A 20,494-nucleotide genomic window follows, 5' to 3' on the forward strand; every position below is an offset into this window, starting at 1 on the left:
TTTTATAGTGCTCGATGAGGAGATTCTATATACGAAAGTTTTTTTTAAATCAGAACTCAAATGAAGAAATAGGATCGTTTTAAAAATTTAACATAGCCGAGGTGTCCTAATTTGAGGACCCCCCGCCGGGCCCCTGGTTGGCCTATAAGGTCCAAATTCAAAACCTAAACTCGACAACACCTCCTCTTTGTGCGTACCAAATTTCATTAAAATCGGATTAACCGTTTAGAAGTTACCGAATTATTTCCCTCTTTTTTTTTTTCCTTTTTTAGCTAATGCTTCAAAAATCTGGTGGACTGCTTTGTACGAAAAGTGTCAAACTACTACAGGGAGATCAGCGTACATACTGCTGATCCAAGGATCTGAAACGTTCCTAGGTATTCCACACATAGAAACATATAGAAGTCATGAGACGGAACTTACAACTGAACAGCTCATTACTTTAGGCAAACTGGCCAAAAGCGGTTATAGGACTCGTCATGAATGTATGCTGAACACATTGGAATGGTATATACCATCATCGGACACAGACAGAGAAAATATTGAAAATATAGAAATTTTGTAACTCTACTCCAGATAGAATCCTACTGGGTTCAGTAAGAATCCGTTGCTACGTGGATGGCTCGAAATTGGGGGACTAAGTGGACCTGGGGTTCTATATTAAAGACTAGCAACAACTTAATCACAACACTATCTTCAAGGCAGAAGTAGGAGAAATAACGGAATTCTTAAATTGAATTGGAATATATATGGCCGCCACAGGGCTTAACATATTTACCGACAGCCAGACAATAAGGGCGATATCAGATGATAAAGTTAAATCTAAGACTGTATTATATTGTGAAAAAGCTTTAAACGAATACTCTCCCAGGGATAAGATTTTCATCATATGGATACCATACCACTAGGTAGTAGTTGGCAACGAAAGAGCAAAAGGGAAGGAAGATCGAGGTAGTTAACCTGATGAACCCAAAACGGTTTTATATATTCTGAAACGTTTTTATATAAAATGCTTGACAGTTCGGTGTTCAGCGTACGTGTTGCTTGGGTATAAGTGGTGCCAAGAGTACTACGGAAATTACAGCTGAACGGCTCATAACTTTAGGCAAACTGTCCAAAAGCGGTTATAGGACTCGTAATGAATGTATGCTAGACACATTCGAAAGCTGGGAAATTTTGTAACCTTGACTCCAGATAGAATGGGTTCAGTAGGAATCAGTTGCTATGCAGACAGCTTGAAATTGGGGGACTAAGTGAGCCTGGAGTTCTATATTGAAGACCCACAACTACCTAATCACAACATTAGCTTCAAGGCAAAAGTCCACGGAATGCGTAAATTGGGGCTTAACATATTTACCTACAGCCAGAAGGCAATAAGGGCGATATAAGATGATAAAGTGAAATCTAAGACAGTATGGGATTGTAAAAAAGCTCTAACCGAATACTCTCCCAGAGGTAAGATTTTTATTATATGGGTACCAGACCACTCGGGAGAAGTCGGCAACGAAAGAACGAATGTAATAGCTTTAAAGGGAAGGGAGCTCGAGGTGGTTAACCTGATGAACGCAAAACCAATAGACGCAACGAGAGCAGAATTTAAAAATATAACTAAGAGAAAGCCGTAAGGCCTCTTGGAATAATGAAACGGTTTTATACATATATTCTGAAAAGTTTTTATATAAAATACAGTTTAGAGTTCAACGTACGTCAAGCAAGGCTCTGGAAACGTTGCTAGATATTCCACCCATTGAAACATATGTATATAATATATGAGACGGAACTTACAGCCGTACGGCTCATAACTTTAGGCGAACTAGCCAAAAGCAGTTATAGGATATGTTATCAATGTATTCTGGACATACTGTAAGGCAATATACAATCATCACACGTGCCCGATCGTATACTAGACCCATAATAAGTCGGGAATTTTGAAAAACTGATCAGTAGGAATCCGTTGCTACGTATATGGCTCTAAATTGGGAGACACAGTAGACCTTGGGTTCTATATTGAAGACCCAGAAACAGAAATATACCACTGTTTACCTAATCACAATACTAGCTTCAAGACAGAAGTCCGAGCAATAACGGAATACGTTTATTGGTTTAGAATAAATATGGCGGCCACAGGGCATAACATATTTACCGACAGCCAGAAGACAATTAGGGCGATATCAGATAATACAGTTAAATTTAAGACCTTATTGCTTTTTAAAAAAGCTCTAACAGAATACTCTCCCAGAGGTAAGATTTACCAGGGCACTCGGAAGTAGTCGGCAACGAAAGAGCGAATGTTATAGCTTTAAAGGGAAGGGAGCTCGAGGTAGATAACCTGACGAATGCAAAACAAGGCCAGAGTTACAATATGTCATTGAGCAAGACATAAGGCCTGAAACAATAGGTGGAACCACAATGATCCTATGGGGTGACCCCAATGAGAGCAGGACGGGAAGTCTCCTTAAAATGAACAAGTCTGAGTGGTCACACAGGATTATGTGACAGCTAAAAGAAACGGGACGTGCATGTACTTAGGAGGATAGTGAAACCCTGAAGCACTTTCTTTGCCATTGTCAGGTCTTTGCCGAAATTAGATCCAAATATCTTGGGTATGATATGATCCCGGATATAGCAACCCTCACAAACACTAATGGAAAAATCCTTAGAAATTACGTTAAGGAAACTGAGTTTCTGAACTTCGGACGATAATACATTCTGTGAAGACTATATAAGGTTTTTGTATTCACCAACAAATATTTTCCATGAAAAGTAGCGCTCAACAGGCCCATAGTGGTCTTGGTGTATTTCTTCGGATTTTATGTTGATATATAATCCGCTCAACCTAATATAACTTATACACTGAATGAAAAATTCTTAGGTATTACGTACAGGAAACTGAGTTTCTGAACATCGGACGATAATACATATACTATATAAGGTTTTTGCTTTGACTTACAAAAATTTTCAATAAAAAGAGTACATAACAGGTCCGATACTGGACTTGATGTATTCTTACGGATTTCATGTTGATATATCCTCCTGCAAACCTAACCTCACTTCATGTATTTGGCGTAATGTTAGGCTCTAAAGCACAATTTTGGGGGGTCCGCTTGTATGGGGACTAGGTTAAATAATGGTCTGTTATCAACCAAAATCGATAGCGTCCTTGATTCAAAAGTAATACGTGTACCAAACTTCATCGAATTATCTTCAAAATTATAGTTTGATTACAAGGTTTACATGGACAGACAGACGGATAGACGGACATGGCTTAATCGGCAGAGAAAATGATGAATGGGTATAGCACCATTAATTCTATGCGTTACAAACATTAGCACAAATCCACTAAAGTGGTGTAGGGTATAAAAATCTCTCCGATTAGTGTTAACAAATTCAAAAGCTTATAAAATTTAGTGTATATTTTTTAGTATTTAGGAAATTCTTAGTGTTTCTTTGTTGTTTTTTTTTTTTCATTTAAACAAATTTAATAAAATTTCTTTTTAACATTCGGTTCAGTCTTAGTTAAATAATAATTTTTTAAAAATATTTAGCAAAAAAGTAAAAAAAAAAAATATTTATTTATAATTAAATCAAATAATATAAATTTTGAATTATATTTCATATTTCGTATAAAAAAATTATTCGTATTTTTTAATTTCTTTCAGAAATTTTATGCCTTATAAATGGAGATGATTTTTTCAAAAATGTTTCTTTTTTCTTTTAAAAGCTAATACATACTAAATTTTAACATTTTAGATTTTTTTTTTAAATTTAGATTTTTTTCTTCATTATTTTTTTTTATAATTAGTACAAAAATAAAATTATAATATAAATTATATACAAATATATATATATATATTTTTTTAATAATTATATTAAGTAATAATACATACAAAATTCCAGTAATTGGGAGAGGGTAGCTGAATAGAATTCAAACTTAATTGCTTTTGTTTTTGTTTCTTTTTTAAATCAAAATGTGTTTTTAATCAATAATATTTGATTTCTCTTTAATTTTGTATATAATTTTGGTTTTTAAATAAAAAAAAATTCTATTTATAATTATAATAATGAGCGAGTGATTCATAGAAAAAAATTTAATTTATAAAAGTAAAATTCATTATTAAACTTAATGGACGGTTTTTATACAAATTATTGTGCTTTTGCAAATAAAACTTAAAATTTGTGTTTTAATTAATGAAAAAAATTAATACTGTACACTTAAAATTAAAATGTTTATGGAAGATGTAATTATAAAATTAAATTATTAAATTTGCATGCAACAAATATTTATGTCAAAATGTTTATATTTCAGTGGAAGAGCTTTAAGTTTTTGTACGTCCTTCTAATATATAGAATCGACTGTCTCAAGAAAGTTTATTCGGAAATGCAGACCATGCAACTATTTAAAATTTTTTTTGCCATTGTCAGGCTTTCGCCGAAATTAGATTCAAATATCTTGGGAGTGATATTATTCCGGATATAATAACTCTTACTTTTTACCCCTAAACATTCGAATTTCCAAAAATTTGGTGGGAGACCAATCTCTAGTCGAAATTTTAGCTTCAACAGTTTAGGCTGTGCATTGATGAATCTGTCAGTCAGTCATTAACGTTAGAATTTTATATACATACATATGTACTAGCTATACCCATTGTGCTTTGCTAGCCTAAAAACATTATAAATAAAAACCTCACGATCTTTGAAGATTCTAACTCTATTAGTTTCCCAGTCATACGAATTTTTATTATAATGCATATGGGAGGTACCGTAGCCTCTATTGATAGTCCATAATAGGGGTATGATACCACCCATGTTCATATGAATGTTAAAGTTCTTGATGCAAAATGAATGCCCGTACATTTTACTCCCAAATATTCACTTTTATGTTAAATCTCTTTTTTTAATTTCAAGATTCTATCTCTAATAGTTTGTATATAAACGAATTTTTGTATTTAATTTATATGGAAGGTACTACGCTCCCTATAGCTAGTCCGCCAATTTTTCCCCCAAAATGTTCACATATAGTATGTTAAAGTGCTTCCTGAAAAATTTAAAGATTCCAGCTCTAATAGTTGCCCAAATAAACGATTTATTGCATTTAATTCATATGGGATGGTCCACGCCACCCATTGCTAGTCCGCTCATTTTTTGTCCTAAGTATTTATGTTGATACTAAAGTGGCTCCGAAAAATTAGAGGACTCTAGCTGTTATATTTTCTCAGATATTAAGTATTAAGTATTTAAGTATTTCTTTATATGGGAGGGGCCATGCCCACTATAGCTAGTTCGCCCATTTTATCCCCATATGTTCATGTAGATGTTAAAGTTGTCCTTACAAAATTTGAGGAATCTAGCTGTTGCAGTTTCTGAGATATGTGATTTGAAATACTTATGGGCGTGGCACAATATGTATTTGGGCGTGGCACTTTAAAAAGTGGCTCCGAAATATTAGAGGACTCTAGCTGTTATATTTTCTCAGATATAATAATTTAGAGATTTCTTTATATGGGAGGGGCCACGCCCACTATAGCTAGTCCGAATATTTTGTCCCCATATGTTCATGTAGATGTAAAAGTTGTCCTTATAAAATTTGAGAAATCTAGTTGTTGCAGTTTCTGAGATACGTGATTTTAAATACTTATGGGCGTGGCACAATATGTATATGGGCGTTTGCCCACATGAAATTTTAAAATAGAAAGTAGTCTATAGTTCCTTCCAGACTTACTTGGGTCAATTACACAGGCCAATATATTTTTAGCCCATAGACCAAAGTATTGTTTTCTAAAGGATAAACTTGGCATTGGAATTTCTTTATAACATCAAGTTTTCGAAATATCATGTCCCAAAGTTTAAAAACTTCCGTAGCACCTCAGGAAAGCGAGGTGCTACCAATACTTTAAATACTTGTAATAATTTCATGAAGGTTCGATCTACAATACCTAAGTCCATATATATGACTATTTTCGAAATTCATTTTAAGGATTCGTTACAGACGAACGTAACACTTTTGAATTTAAAACACGAACACTTTCAACACAAGCTTAATAATATTCGTACCCTGGAGCTACATTCATTCTTTCATACAGTCTTAGTCCTAGGTGGAATAAAAATCTGAGCAAATTAAAAGGATTTTGAATACAGTTGGCAAGTATTAAAGTGTAAATATTTGTTGCAAACATTTTTAATATAAATAAATTATAAATTAATTATTTAAAATATTAAAAAAAAAAAATTATAACATTAATATAAACTAAACTATTGCGCTAATTAAAACAAACGCCAAAGAAAATTAATTTAAAAGTATAGCTATCCCTTATCTTTACCTGGACCCACACTAACACCCAATAAATGTTCACCGGCCATCGTTAAACCAGCCGGTTGATGTGCATAGTTGCGTATCTGATGCAGCGATATCAACTGATTTGGAAACGAATTCGAAGCATTATTTTGATTGACATTTTTATTCTGAAAACTAATGGCATCATATAAATATGGACGCTGGCTCATGGCATGATGTGAGAGGGTATTCAAATGTGGTGGCATTGAATTGATCGGTGTAAATGCTGAATTTGTGGTGGTTTTTGTAATACTTGAGGCATCGTAGGGGCCCACAGTTGAGGGTGTTGAAACTATAGGGGAAGAGAAAGAAAATTATTATTATTTATTAATTAAATGTATATTAAAGGCTATTGGTGTCATATTAGACCTCCATAAAGTATATTCTAGTAATTCACTGATAACTTGCCAGTAACCAGTAACAATCCATATTTAAAATGGATGCTTTTTAAATCTTTCTAGATCTGTGATATTATGTCAATATAAATATATATGAATGATTTAGTTATGATGAGAACTCTGTATATAATCAAGGTCGTTCTATTTCGAAAGTTACAAGGAAAACAAAATTTCTCAAAATGTCTCACCTATATCCTCTCGACCCGTGTCATTCATACGATGATGATTTTGCAAATCATTGTGTGGATTATTGGCGCCAGTCGCCTGATGATTTGTATAGTCCATATGAGTTTGGCCTTGTTGCTGTGTCGGAGGTTGTTGTTGGGCGTTCGTCTGTTGCGGATGATGGTGTTGCTGCTGTTGCGTTGGCTGTTGGCCATTGTGAGCTTGTTGCTGCTGCTGTTGTTGATGATGTTGTTGATGGGAATGTTGCTGCTGTTGTTGTTGCGGCTGTTGCTGATGCATGACATCGTTCATATTGGCTGCCGAGTCGGGACTGACTTTGGGCCAATACGAGTTGTCGGTGGGTGCTATAGTTACCGGTGGTAATGAGATATTGTTGCGGTTGTGTTGATTTCCTGTACCAGGATGACCTCCGCCGCCGCCGCTTCCTCCTCCTCCTACACCTGCTGTGGCAGTAACATTATTAGTTGTTGTATTACTTCCTACAGCTGCATTATTGTTACTATTACCTGTTCCAGTTCCGGTAGCCGAGTTACTGCCCGCATTTGTGGCCACAATGGGCGGTCGTTTGTCTGTTCTCTCCGAGTGCTTTTGCATATGTTTGTTTAGATATGTTTCCTGTGTATACGATTTGCCACAATACTGGCAAATGTGGGTTTTCAAATGCTTGGACTCTTTGTGTTTGGGTATGTGATCCAAAAGGGAGGCCTCGTCCGAGAAACATTTATAGCAAGAGTTGCATTTGAAGGGTTTGTCTGTTTGGTGGCACCTGGAGTGAGATTGCAGATTAGAGAGTTGTGAGAAGGCCTTTTGGCAACCAGGATGTCGACACTTGTACGGTTTGTCACCGGTATGCGTGCGTATGTGCTGTTGCAGATGCGAGAGTTGGGTAAATTTGCGTTGGCAAATCTCACAGCGATACGGTTTAATGCCCAAATGTATTCGTGTATGCTGTGAGAGATACGATGAGTTGGCAAACGCTTTAGAGCATTGAGTACATTTATACGGCTTCGATTCACGCATATGCATTTGAGTATGTAGTTGGAGATCAGCTTTTGAAGTGAAAATCTGTAAAAACAAATGTACTGTTAATATCAAATTTAAATTAAGAAAGATTTTAATATCTATCGATAGAAATTGTTTTTGGTTTTTAAATTTCAATAAGAATAAACATTTTTGGTTACCCCTAAAAATACCTTGGTATCTTTAATATCTTGCATTTGCATATGATGATGAGGTGAAGAAGTTGACGATGATATTCCATTATTGTTCGTTTCATTCTGTTGCTGACGATTTTGGGCCCGTGTTCCCCCATTGTCCACGCTATTGCTAGTAACAATTATATGCTGATTGGGATTTGTATAGATTTTCGATTTACGTCCTCTTCCGCCTGAAGTGGGTTGGCTAGATGTAACAACTGCTCCTGTAGTAGAATCTGCCAATTTACCATCCATGCAAGCGCTTTTAGTTAGTTGCATCTGAACATTTTCGGTACCAGAAACATTGCCCGTCGTAGTTGAAACCGTTCCCTGTAGTTGATATTGCGGTTGCTGATGCTGTTGATGCGGCTGATTAGTATAATTCAAAACGGAAGTTCTTATATCGGCGGTATTAGAGAAAACACTTAACGGTCCCAAAGTGACACGTTCATTGAGTGTATTGCGCAATTGATCTATGGAACGATGTACCGCTTGCGAATAGTCTCCGCCCGGTGGTATTTCACCTATCAATGGTGAGTTGTGATGGTAGTCTAGACCACCTCCTATGGGTCGGTATTCAAGTAAACGACTTTCCATGGTTTCTTTTAAGCAGTTCATTGGTGTTTGTGTGTTGTGGGTTTTATGAGTTTTTATAGCTTTAACTTTGGAGTTTTAAGAACATCTTTGATGATTCAACTTTTCATTATTTAGTAATTAGTTTAATTTAGGAACCGCAAATGTCTATTAACATTTTTGTTATTAATTATTTTATTTATTTATATTATTTTCACAATTTGTTTTAGGCCATTTTAATTAGTTCTATATAAAGTTAACAAAAAGATTTATAATATTGAACTAAATTTTTATACATATCTTTGCAAAAACACTCATAGTTCCACATCGTCTACATTGTATTGTCAAAAATTCAAAATTTTTCGTTTATGCAAAATTGCCACGGAATTTTAAAACTACCTTCGTATATTTAAGGGCTTTGTTTGAATAAAATAATACTCATAATTTATTTATAGAAAAACAAAAGAACACTTTAGGAAACGTTTAAAATAGATTGAGAAATTCCTTTTGTTTGGTATTTAAAAATTTTCTCTGTCTAAGTATCTGATTAAAACCGCACCATCGCCTCTTCTTATAATTATACCCAACACCACTATAGCACTGAAGGTATTATGCTTTTGAGTTGATGTTTGTTATATCCGTGACTAATGTTCCTACACCCATCTTAAAGCATAACGGCTCAAACTAATTTTCCGATTTGAGGTCCGTCAGTCCGTCTCGTCAATGTAATCAAGCTACTAATCAGACTTAATTTTTCTTCAACATGGCTTTATTTCTCATATAGAACATATGAATCCAAAGGTGGTGTTTTTAAACCCAAGGGTTAAACCCTGCATTTACTTTATAAAGCGGGAGAAATTCATCGAGGACACATAAATAATAGTTAACCTGTATCTCATTCATTTGACATCAGGTCATACAATTTTTCTCCTATGTCTTTGAGGCAACAACATCGAAATTATAAAGAAATCACTGTTGCCAGTTTGACGTTTTTTAAATGACAATTACGGGAAAATTGCGTTTTAGTCATTAGCGGGAAATTTGATGATTTTAAACCAGCTTTTGTAAATTTCTGTAAATAATTTTTTCACAAATCGTAGTCTATAACCGAGTCTATAGACGAGTCTAATAATCGAGCCTATAATCTAGCATATAGTCTACTTTATAGTCTATTGTCTAGGCTATGGTCTAATCTATAGTCTAGTCTATAGTCTAGTCTATAGTCTAGTCTATAGTCTAGTCTAGTCTATAGTCTAGTCTATAGTCTAGTCTATAGTCTAGTCTATAGTCTAGTCTATAGTCTAGTCTATAGTCTAGTCTATAGTCTAGTCTATAGTCTAGTCTATAGTCTAGTCTATAGTCTAGTCTATAGTCTAGTCTATAGTCTAGTCTATAGTCTAGTCTATAGTCTAGTCTATAGTCTAGTCTATAGTCTAGTCTATAGTCTACTCTATAGTCTACTCTATAGTCTAGTCTATAGTCTAGTCTATAGTCTAGTCTATAGTCTAGTCTAGTATAGTCTAGTCTATAGTCTAGTCTATAGTCTAGTCTATAGTCTAGTCTATAGTCTAGTCTATAGTCTAGTCTATAGTCTAGTCTATAGTCTAGTCTATAGTCTAGTCTATATTCTAGTCTATAGTCTAGTCTATAGTCTAGTCTATAGTCTAGTCTATAGTCTAGTCGATAGTCTAGTCTATAGTCTAGTCTATAGTCTAGTCTATAGTCTAGTCTATAGTCTAGTCTATAGTCTAGTTTATAGTCTAGTCTATAATCTAGTCTATAGTCTAGTTATAGTCTAGTCTAGTCTAGTCTATAGTCTAGTCTAGTCTAGTCTAGTCTAGTCTAGTCTAGTCTAGTCTAGTCTAGTCTAGTCTAGTCTAGTCTAGTCTAGTCTAGTCTAGTCTAGTCTAGTCTAGTCTAGTCTAGTCTAGTCTAGTCTAGTCTAGTCTAGTCTAGTCTAGTCTAGTCTAGTCTAGTCTAGTCTAGTCTAGTCTAGTCTAGTCTAGTCTATAGTCTAGTCTATAGTCTAGTCTATAGTCTAGTCTATAGTCTAGTCTATAGTCTAGTCTATAGTCTAGTCTATAGTCTAGTCTATAGTCTAGTCTATAGTCTAGTCTATAGTCTAGTCTATAGTCTAGTCTATAGTCTAGTCTATAGTCTAGTCTATAGTCTAGTCTATAGTCTAGTCTATAGTCTAGTCTATAGTCTAGTCTATAGTCTAGTCTATAGTCTAGTCTATAGTCTAGTCTATAGTCTAGTCTATAGTCTAGTCTATAGTCTAGTCTATAGTCTAGTCTATAGTCTAGTCTATAGTCTAGTCTATAGTCTAGTCTATAGTCTAGTCTATAGTCTAGTCTATAGTCTAGTCTATAGTCTAGTCTATAGTCTAGTCTATAGTCTAGTCTATAGTCTAGTCTATAGTCTAGTCTATAGTCTAGTCTATAGTCTAGTCTATAGTCTAGTCTATAGTCTAGTCTATAGTCTAGTCTATAGTCTAGTCTATAGTCTAGTCTATAGTCTAGTCTATAGTCTAGTCTATCGTCTAGTCTATAGTCTAGTCTATAGTCCTGTCTATAGTCCTGTCTAGTCTAGTCTATAGTCCTGTCTATCGTCTAGTCTATAGTCTAGTCTATAGTCCTGTCTATAGTCTAGTCTATAGTCTAGTCTATAGTCTAGTCTATAGTCTAGTCTATAGTCCAGTCTATAGTCTAGTCTATAGTCTAGTCTATAGTCTAGTCTATAGTCTAATCTATAGTCTAGTCTATAGTCTAGTCTATAGTCTAGTCTATAGTCTAGTCTATAGTCTAGTCTATAGTCTAGTCTATAGTCTAGTCTATAGTCTAGTCTATAGTCTAGTCTATAGTCTAGTCTATAGTCTAGTCTATAGTCTAGTCTATAGTCTAGTCTATAGTCTAGTCTATAGTCTAGTCCAGCGGTTCCCACCGATTTTTACTTCGCGGACCCCTTGAAGAACTTATTTAATTTCGCGGACCCCCATACATATTTTGATATTCTATTGTTCTAAATAATTGTCCATCCGAAAATTGACCTAGTCCATTAATCCCTAGGTCTAATAAATGTAGAGATGTCATATCTATAAAATATTCCCGTACATTGAGAATATATAATATTTCAAATAGGTTTTCAATTGCAAGTTTTGAAGATAGAATGACTTCTTTGTTGATATGTTAACATGATGTTTCATTTTATGATCGTGAGATCTTTCATGTTCATTTTTCTTCAAGGTAGCGAAAATATCAATATCAAATATTGTCACATGTGCTTAAGGAGTCACGTTTCAAAAATTTGTTGCGATTGCAAAGGGTGAACTGAGTAAGTGAGCTAAGTTTTCGAGAAAATAATATAAGAAAGTTGGACTTCTTCTATGTTGTTGCGGAATGCGTTATCCGCATAATATATGATTTGAACTCTTAGTTAAAGTACTGTGAATTTGGAACTTAAATTTAAATTTTAAAATACCAACGAATTATTTTACTTCATGGTTTTTGGCTACATATTTACGCGAAACGCTATGGATTTTCTGATGTTAATTTAATAATATGTATTGGTCGACAAAATCAAGTTAAAATCTGTGTATCACGTCGGATTGAAATATTTATAAAGAGATGCATAAAGAGTCACCTCTGTTTTGAAAATATATAATTTTAGTCCTTTCAAACAAGAACACTTTTGCTTACAATTTGATAAACTTAAATCTATAATAAGCTTGTCTTTGAATTGAACTTCATACTCCGGAATTAATTTAATTGTAAGGCAGAGTATTATTTGTCTGAAATAAAAACCAATATTTCAGTACATATACAGGAAATAAAAATTACAAATCACGCAATACTTTACTTTATAAAAGTTATACAATAAATTTGTACGGCCTAGCTTCTTCCTGATAAACAACCGAAAAAATAAAATTCAAAAAGTCACCAAAAAATTTAGGATTATTGCACAAAAATTGGAGATATTTGTACATACATATAAAAGAATATTGTTTATTCATGTTTTTTTTCGTTCGTCTTCGCGGACCCCCTAGGATTTTACTACGGACCACTAGGGGTCCGCGGACCCCCATTTGGGAACCGTTGGTCTAGTCTATAGTCTAGTCTATAGTCTGGTCTATAGTCTAGTCGATATTCTAGCCTATAGACTAGTCTCTAGCCTAGTCTAAAGTATAGTCTATAGTCTGGTCTATAGTCTAGTCTATAGGCTATTCTATAGTCTAGTCTATAGTCTAGTCTATAGTCTAGTCTATAGTCTAGTCTATAGTCTAGTCTATAGTTTCGTCTTTAGTCTAGTCGACAGTCTAGCCTATAGACTAGTCTCTAGCCTAGTCTAAAGTATAGCTATAGTTTAGTTTAAAGAAACTGTCAGAATCTAAATCTAAATAGTGAACAAAAATTGGCAACACTGTCCGAAACACTGATTTCAACTTGCATTAGTATTAAAACCGATACTCTCTTTATGCGATTTTGGTTTAAACATAGCCATCACTCGAATACTGAAGGTACGTTTCAAGACAAAGTCCGAAACACATGACTCCCTCAGTTTATAGTCCTAACAGACTAGAGGCATTGTCAGCACATCTATTTCCATTGCTTTTAATAACACCCAAGTCAGAGCGGTTCTCCTAGATAATATACCCCGGGGTGGACTTGTTCATAATTAACGTATGATTTCTTGTTTACTATAATACTCGGCACAAGACCGAATTTTAGACGAATTCCTATATAAACTTTATATCGAATTCTTATATAAACTTTATAATTCTATTCAACTAAAAACCAGATTATTGATATTTCGGAAATTAAATGAGAGATCAATTCGAAAGCCTTATCGCGTGCAGAATACACTCCGCGATAAAAATGTCTGCGAAGTTGTTATAAACCTTGGCATTATTCAAATTTTGAATCGATTTCTTACAGAACCAATAACGTAACTTCTCTTCTTCTTAATTCGATGATGATTTATTTTAGGAGCATGTTCTAATAAATGTTTCAGATATTTTTAAGAGTTTTCTTTTTTAGCGTCATCAACGTAAATCCCCTTTACGTCGACCTTGATTCCTGCAGTTATTTCAATTTATTCCCTTTTAAACTTCTTAGTTTTGGAATCCTCTTTGGCTTTAACTTCCTTCTAACATGCAAATAAAAAAGCGAAATAAATGGTCAAATAAACCAAGAATATGAAAATAAAACGCGGGGCAAGATAAATAAAAAGAATTGGACTGAACTTCATAATCATCAACCAAGTAGTGGCAGTCATTAGAACTCTGCCAAAAGAAACTAGAAGTGTTTTCAAAGAAGAGCAGAAAAAACGTAAAAAAATAGTAGTGAAAAATATAGAAAATTTGTAAGAAAAAGTAATAGCAGCTGAAAAGTTCGATTAAATTTTGTATTTTTTTGTTTTGTATAAATTTCATTTATAGTGGAGGGAGGAGATTTTCATTGTATGAATGGATGCTTTAGACGATTTGTCTGACTCTGTGTCTAATGCAAATATCCACATATAACATACTTGTATGTATATATAACTGTTGGATTTTTTTGTGTATATGTTTTCTATTTTTTACTATTTCTATGAATTTATTTTTATTTTCCATTTTTATATAAATTTTTCCAATTTGATACGGGATGTGTTTTTTTTTCGGTAGACAATCACCCAGACAGTCGACTGCACGACTAAATTGCACATATTCACATATGCATTTGCACATAAATTTATATTTATTTTTAAAAAGGACATACATACATATATATTCAAACATACAGGATATAGTATGAACCAGGGATGCGAAAATTTAATAGTACCAACATTATTTAAGTAGCTGTACTCTTTTGGAATTTTCTGATTGATGGAGGGTGTTTCCGATAGACTAGTTGGAAGTCCGCAGGTCATGGGTTCCATTCCCACCAGAGACTCTGATAAAATATCATACAACAGGCCAGAGTTTATCTGGAGATAGGGAGAGTTCTGTTTCGATCGAAATGAACATGTTCTAGGCTACTTAGAAGGCGGGGTTGCAATACTTCCCAAACACAGTTTTTAACTATTCTTAAAAAAGATGAACGAGCGTTTCCCCACACTAATACTTGCTGTTTCGATTATAATAAAATGGACGCTGTTCTTACTATAGATCAGATCTATAGTTGCTTTATGTATTAGGCGTTGTTGTTGACTAGTTAGAGGGGCTTCACATATACTTCTTTATTTTGTTTAACAACAATCTTCATGGAGTAATGCCACCAATGGATTATCCTTGAACTTTTTGAATGACCTTAACGGGTTTAGTTTTCCATATTTCAGTTACATCTTTAAATCCACAAAAACAAACAAAAAAGCGTTTAAATCCCTGGAGCATCAAATACACTTTTACTCGAATTGAAAAATTACATCAGACTTTCCCGAAAATGATATTCTGTCCGCACAAAATTCAACATTTTCCAGTTTTGTGATTGTAGGAGAGAGGGAGAGAGGAAATAAGAATGGTGATTGGTTCGGAGTCACTTATAGTGACGATTTACCCTCATCCTGAACCTGGTAGCCTGCAGTCATAGTTTCGGACTTTGCCTTGTCCCTTGAGAGTACACGTGCCGCCCATGATAGGACCACAAGAAGAGAATTTTAGTGAAAAGATGGTGGAATCCATATTTCGGGATAGTTCGGTGCTTTTGCCGAAAAAGGCAAAATATACCCCACTAAGGAGTGACTTTGGGGACCTTTTCATATCCATATACTCGTATGAATATGTTGAATATTTTCTCTTGAATGGGTCGGTTAAATGAGAAATGTGCTGGGTTGAATCTTGGTCGATGTACGCTATCTTTCTCAGATGACATCAAGATTTTAACTTCTGTATCAGGATTGGCTCTGTTCATAACTGACTTACCATAGTGTGCTCTCACAGAGTACGTTTACGTCTCTATGTGCAGTTGTCGAATAAACGGACATTCCCTCTGCCTAGTTGTAAATGGAAGTGATGTTTTTGCATCTCGGATGTTACACAAGAAGATACGATGGTCAGAGTATAGACAGTTCAAGTACTCGAACAAAGTCCTTGTAAATGGTCCGGTGAAGACAAGTAGGCAAATTGCTAACCCCATGCTCTTTGCAAGTCACAAAGAGGCGGTAGAGTGTCCTCTCTAGCTCACCCCTATGGTTGAAATGGTACTATAGACTAGACTATAGACTAGACTATTGACTAGACTATTGACTAGACTATAGATTAGAATATAGTTTAGAATATAGACTAGACTATAATATAACAGAGTCTATAGACTCGACTCTTAACGAAAGACCAGACGATAAACTAGGCGATAGACTAGACGATATACTACACGGTAGATTAGAAGATATACTAGACTATATATAAGACTATAGATTAGACAGTAAATTATACTATTGACTAGACTGTAGACTAGATTATAGAATAGACCAGACTATAGACTAGACTATAGACTGAGCTATAGACTTGAATATAAACTAGACTATAAACTAGACTATAGACTAGATTATAGACTAGACCATAGACTAGACCATAGACTAGACTACAGACTTGACTATAAACTAGACTATGGACTAGATTATAGACTAGACTATAAACTAGAATATAAACTAGAATATAAACTAGACTATAGACTGGAAAATTGACTAGACTATACTATAGACAACACATATAGACTATAGACTAGACTACAGACTATGCTATAGACTAGACTATAGACTAGACTATAGACTAGACTATAGACTAGACTATAGACTAGACTATAGACTAGACTATAGACTAGACTATAGACTAGACTATAGACTAGACTATAGACTAGACTATAGACTAGACTATAGACTAGACTATAGACTAGACTATAGACTAGACTATAGACTAGACTATAGACTAGACTATAGACTAGACTATAGACTAGACTATAGACTAGACTATAGACTAGACTATAGACTAGACTATAGACTAGACTATAGACTAGACTATAGACTAGACTATAGACTAGACTATAGACTAGACTATAGACTAGACTATAGACTAGACTATAGACTAGACTATAGACTAGACTATAGACTAGACTATAGACTAGACTATAGACTAGACTATAGACTAGACTATAGACTAGACTATAGACTAGACTATAGACTAGACTATAGACTAGACTATAGACTAGACTATAGACTAGACTATAGACTAGACTATAGACTAGACTATAGACTAGACTATAGACTAGACTATAGACTAGACTATAGACTAGACTATAGACTAGACTATAGACTAGACTATAGACTAGACTATAGACTAGACTATAGACTAGACTATAGACTAGACTATAGACTAGACTATAGACTAGACTATAGACTAGACTATAGACTAGACTATAGACTAGACTATAGACTAGACTATAGACTAGACTATAGACTAGACTATAGACTAGACTATAGACTAGACTATAGACTAGACTATAGACTATAGACTAGACTATAGACTACTATAGACTAGACTATAGACTAGACTATAGACTAGACTATAGACTAGACTATAGACTAGACTATAGACTAGACTATAGACTAGACTATAGACTAGACTATAGACTAGACTATAGACTAGACTATATAGACTAGACTATAGACTAGACTATAGACTAGACTATAGACTAGACTATAGACTAGACTATAGACTAGACTATAGACTAGACTATAGACTAGACTATAGACTAGACTATAGACTAGACTATAGACTAGACTATAGACTAGACTATAGACTAGACTATAGACTAGACTATAGACTAGACTATAGACTAGACTATATACTAGACTATAGACTAGACTATAGACTGGACTATAGATTAGACTATAGACTAGACTATAGACTAGACTATAGACTAGACTATAGACTAGACTATAGACTAGACTATAGACTAGACTACTATAGGCTAGACTACTATAGGCTAGACTATAAACTATAGACTAAACTATAGACTAGACTATAAACTACAGACTAGTATATTGACTACTATGTGGACTGCTTATTAAACGTTTATAAGATAGAAAATGTACCGAAAATGTCGGCATTTTTCGATATCAAAAAGTACTAAAGTACATAATTTTACTTTTCCCGTACCAACAATAAAATAGTACTAAATTTGGATTCCCTTTTCTACTCTATTCTCTATATTTGTTTGTATGTAACAGTGCATTGGGCATATAGTATGCAGTTAGCAGTCCTTTAGTCTGTCAGGTGAAAGTTCATGTAGATTCAATACATATACTTTTTTTCTATTACACCCAATATCTACATTTATCTTTTTGTTTTTTCCTCTCTTTCTAGCACTCACTTGATTTAGTCAAATGCATTTAGTATTTAAACAAAAAAATATATATAGTAATAGAATAAAATATATTTCTACTACTAGAATTTTTTTTATCCGCGGGTTTTTCTATTCATATGCACTAGATTTAGAAAAAAAAAACAACAACAACTACAATGGTAGAAAAAAATGTAAATATTTATAAAAATTGCATGTCGTGATGGTGGTGTTGATGATTTTGTGTGTTAGTAGTGGTTGTTAGAATTTAGAATAATTTTATTTAGGTTTATGACTAAATTGACCTTGAAAAATTATGTTAGAAATTTTAGAAAAAAAATTGGATTTTTTTGTTTTGCAGGAAATAGAAAAAAATTGATACGTATATTTATTTTTATTGAAATTTATACATGGCAGACTTTAGCCATTAAATCATCTTGTTGAATAAATATTATTTATAGATTTAGTTTTATTTTCGGTATTTAGTTTTAAATGTTGACTGACAGAGATGATGGTAGTAAAATTGTGGAGTATTTTTTAGACAAACATTTACTTTTGTAAATTTTATTACAAAATTTGCAAATTTTTAACTTTTCATTTAAATTTCTAATTAAAATTTTTGCTAAATAAAACAGAAATCTGGTTTCTTGATTAGGTTATACTAGTGGCATTTAGATTTTTAGTTTTTTGTAGGAAATAGTTAAATTAAAGAAATTTATATTTTTTCTTAAATTTAAACAAAATATAATATTTAATCAGTATAAAATGGCCCGGCCCCTCTTGCCACTTTAAAGTGCTATAAGCGGAAACCTCTCCTTTCTCACCCTACATAGACCTATCACATACATACATACATATACAAACATTTGAATATGTAATTGGTGCAGAAATGATGCTGTCCTGTTTAATATTTATTTAATTTAAACAGCCAGTATGTATTAGTTAGTGTTGATTTGAATTTAATAAAAAAACATTCATACATACATACATATATTCTGATTAACTCAAACTACATATTTGTTTACACATTCATACTTTATTTTTATGGCAAATTTTAAAACTCAAACACATTTTGAAATAAACATTTGCATAAAAAACTGAAATCAACTCTCACACATTCATAGTAACAGTTACTGGTTTATTAGAATAATCATTTGAATGCGTATGTATGAGTTCAAATAAAATAATATGAAAACAATTACATAAAAGCCTTTATATACAATATTATATACGGACATACATACTTATGTATGTGCATACACTTATCTGTATCTTTGTAAATGGGTACAAAACATAACATATTATAATGGTGTGATTATAAAGAAATTAACCCCAAAAATGTTAATAAGTTCAGGATAGTTCAAATTTCGGAAAAAATGTCTATAATGCTCTTTATTCTTTTGGGACCAGCAGGGTTTCTTTATGTACCTCTAAAACCAAGATAATCATAAGGAAATTGTAGCAAAAAACAATTGATTAATTTGAAGAGATCATTTGCCGAATAACGTCCACAATATAAGATCAGAAGTACAAGTAAAGTAAAGCTGTGTTTAAACGTGTAAAAGCCAAGTAAACTGATTTGTAACCAGTTATTTTTTGGTCATCGTCGAACAAATAAAATAAGTAGTTATTCATTCAAAAAGTAACTACTTACACTTTGATCCAATATTAATTGCCAACTTAACGGGTAAGTAAGGATTTTGCTGAGAAATGGGACAAATTTTGTTATACTTATATCAGGTATTAATAATAACTACCTTTTAAAATATTGTTGATAAAAAGGAAAGGAAATACAATTTGATGATGTATACTTTATTGAAAACATTATTAATCGAATTACTCAAGATAATGCAGACCAAAGGAGTTTTTCAAAGATCTGATATAGGCATAGATAACTATTTATCTTGTAATGATTCAAGTGTTTAATAGAAAATAGGAAATGGTGGTCAATAAATTTGAAAAAAGAAAATTCTATATTCAGTTATCTTGTTCCTATAAAACGTTAGACGCATTCAAAGTGGCAACATGTAAAAAGTACCGTTTTATTCATATTTCGTCATTCCGTTTGTAACACATCGAAATATTCATTTAAGGCCTATAAAAGTATATATATTATGGGTCCTTATTAGATTTTAAGACGATCACGTTAGAGTGGAAATGGAGAGCCGACGCATTTTATTTGGTATTGAAAATCGGTCCACGATTTCGCCTAGCCCCCATATAGGTTCCATTCAGAAAATGACTATAACGCTTATAACTGGCTAAAAGAAGCATCTATGACGGTTAAATTCGGCACAAATATGTTTTAAAGAAACCTTAATCTCTTTGTAAAATTTGGTAAGGATAGGTCTATAATTAAAATATACCAATCGGCTCTCAGTCTCAGTCGATTTAGCTGTGTCCGTCTGTCTGTGTGTCCATGTAAAGCTTTTGCGAACGCTAAAGGTCGCACATACTCATTTTTTGACACAAGGACGAAGTCTACTGAAACTGGTT

At 33.4% G+C, this 20,494-nt stretch overlaps 1 protein-coding gene across 1 annotated transcript; it reads right to left on the reverse strand.

The window, feature by feature from the left end:
• Positions 1 to 5,008: 5,008 nt before the first annotated feature.
• LOC119611355 (zinc finger protein rotund) lies at positions 5,009 to 8,900 on the reverse strand. Its single transcript, XM_037966908.1, has 3 exons — positions 8,109 to 8,900; positions 6,918 to 7,980; positions 5,009 to 6,623 (listed from the first exon to the last, which is right to left on the reverse strand). The coding sequence occupies exons 1-3, from the start codon at positions 8,727 to 8,729 to the stop codon at positions 6,301 to 6,303; spliced, it is 2,007 nt and encodes a 668-aa protein (XP_037822836.1). The 5' UTR covers positions 8,730 to 8,900; the 3' UTR covers positions 5,009 to 6,300.
• Positions 8,901 to 20,494: the final 11,594 nt, after the last annotated feature.

Source organism: Lucilia sericata, unplaced genomic scaffold, assembly GCF_015586225.1.
Source record: "Lucilia sericata isolate MDLA Ls3-8-SP2 unplaced genomic scaffold, ASM1558622v1 Contig001429F_arrow, whole genome shotgun sequence".
Taxonomy (NCBI): Eukaryota; Metazoa; Arthropoda; class Insecta; order Diptera; family Calliphoridae; genus Lucilia; species Lucilia sericata.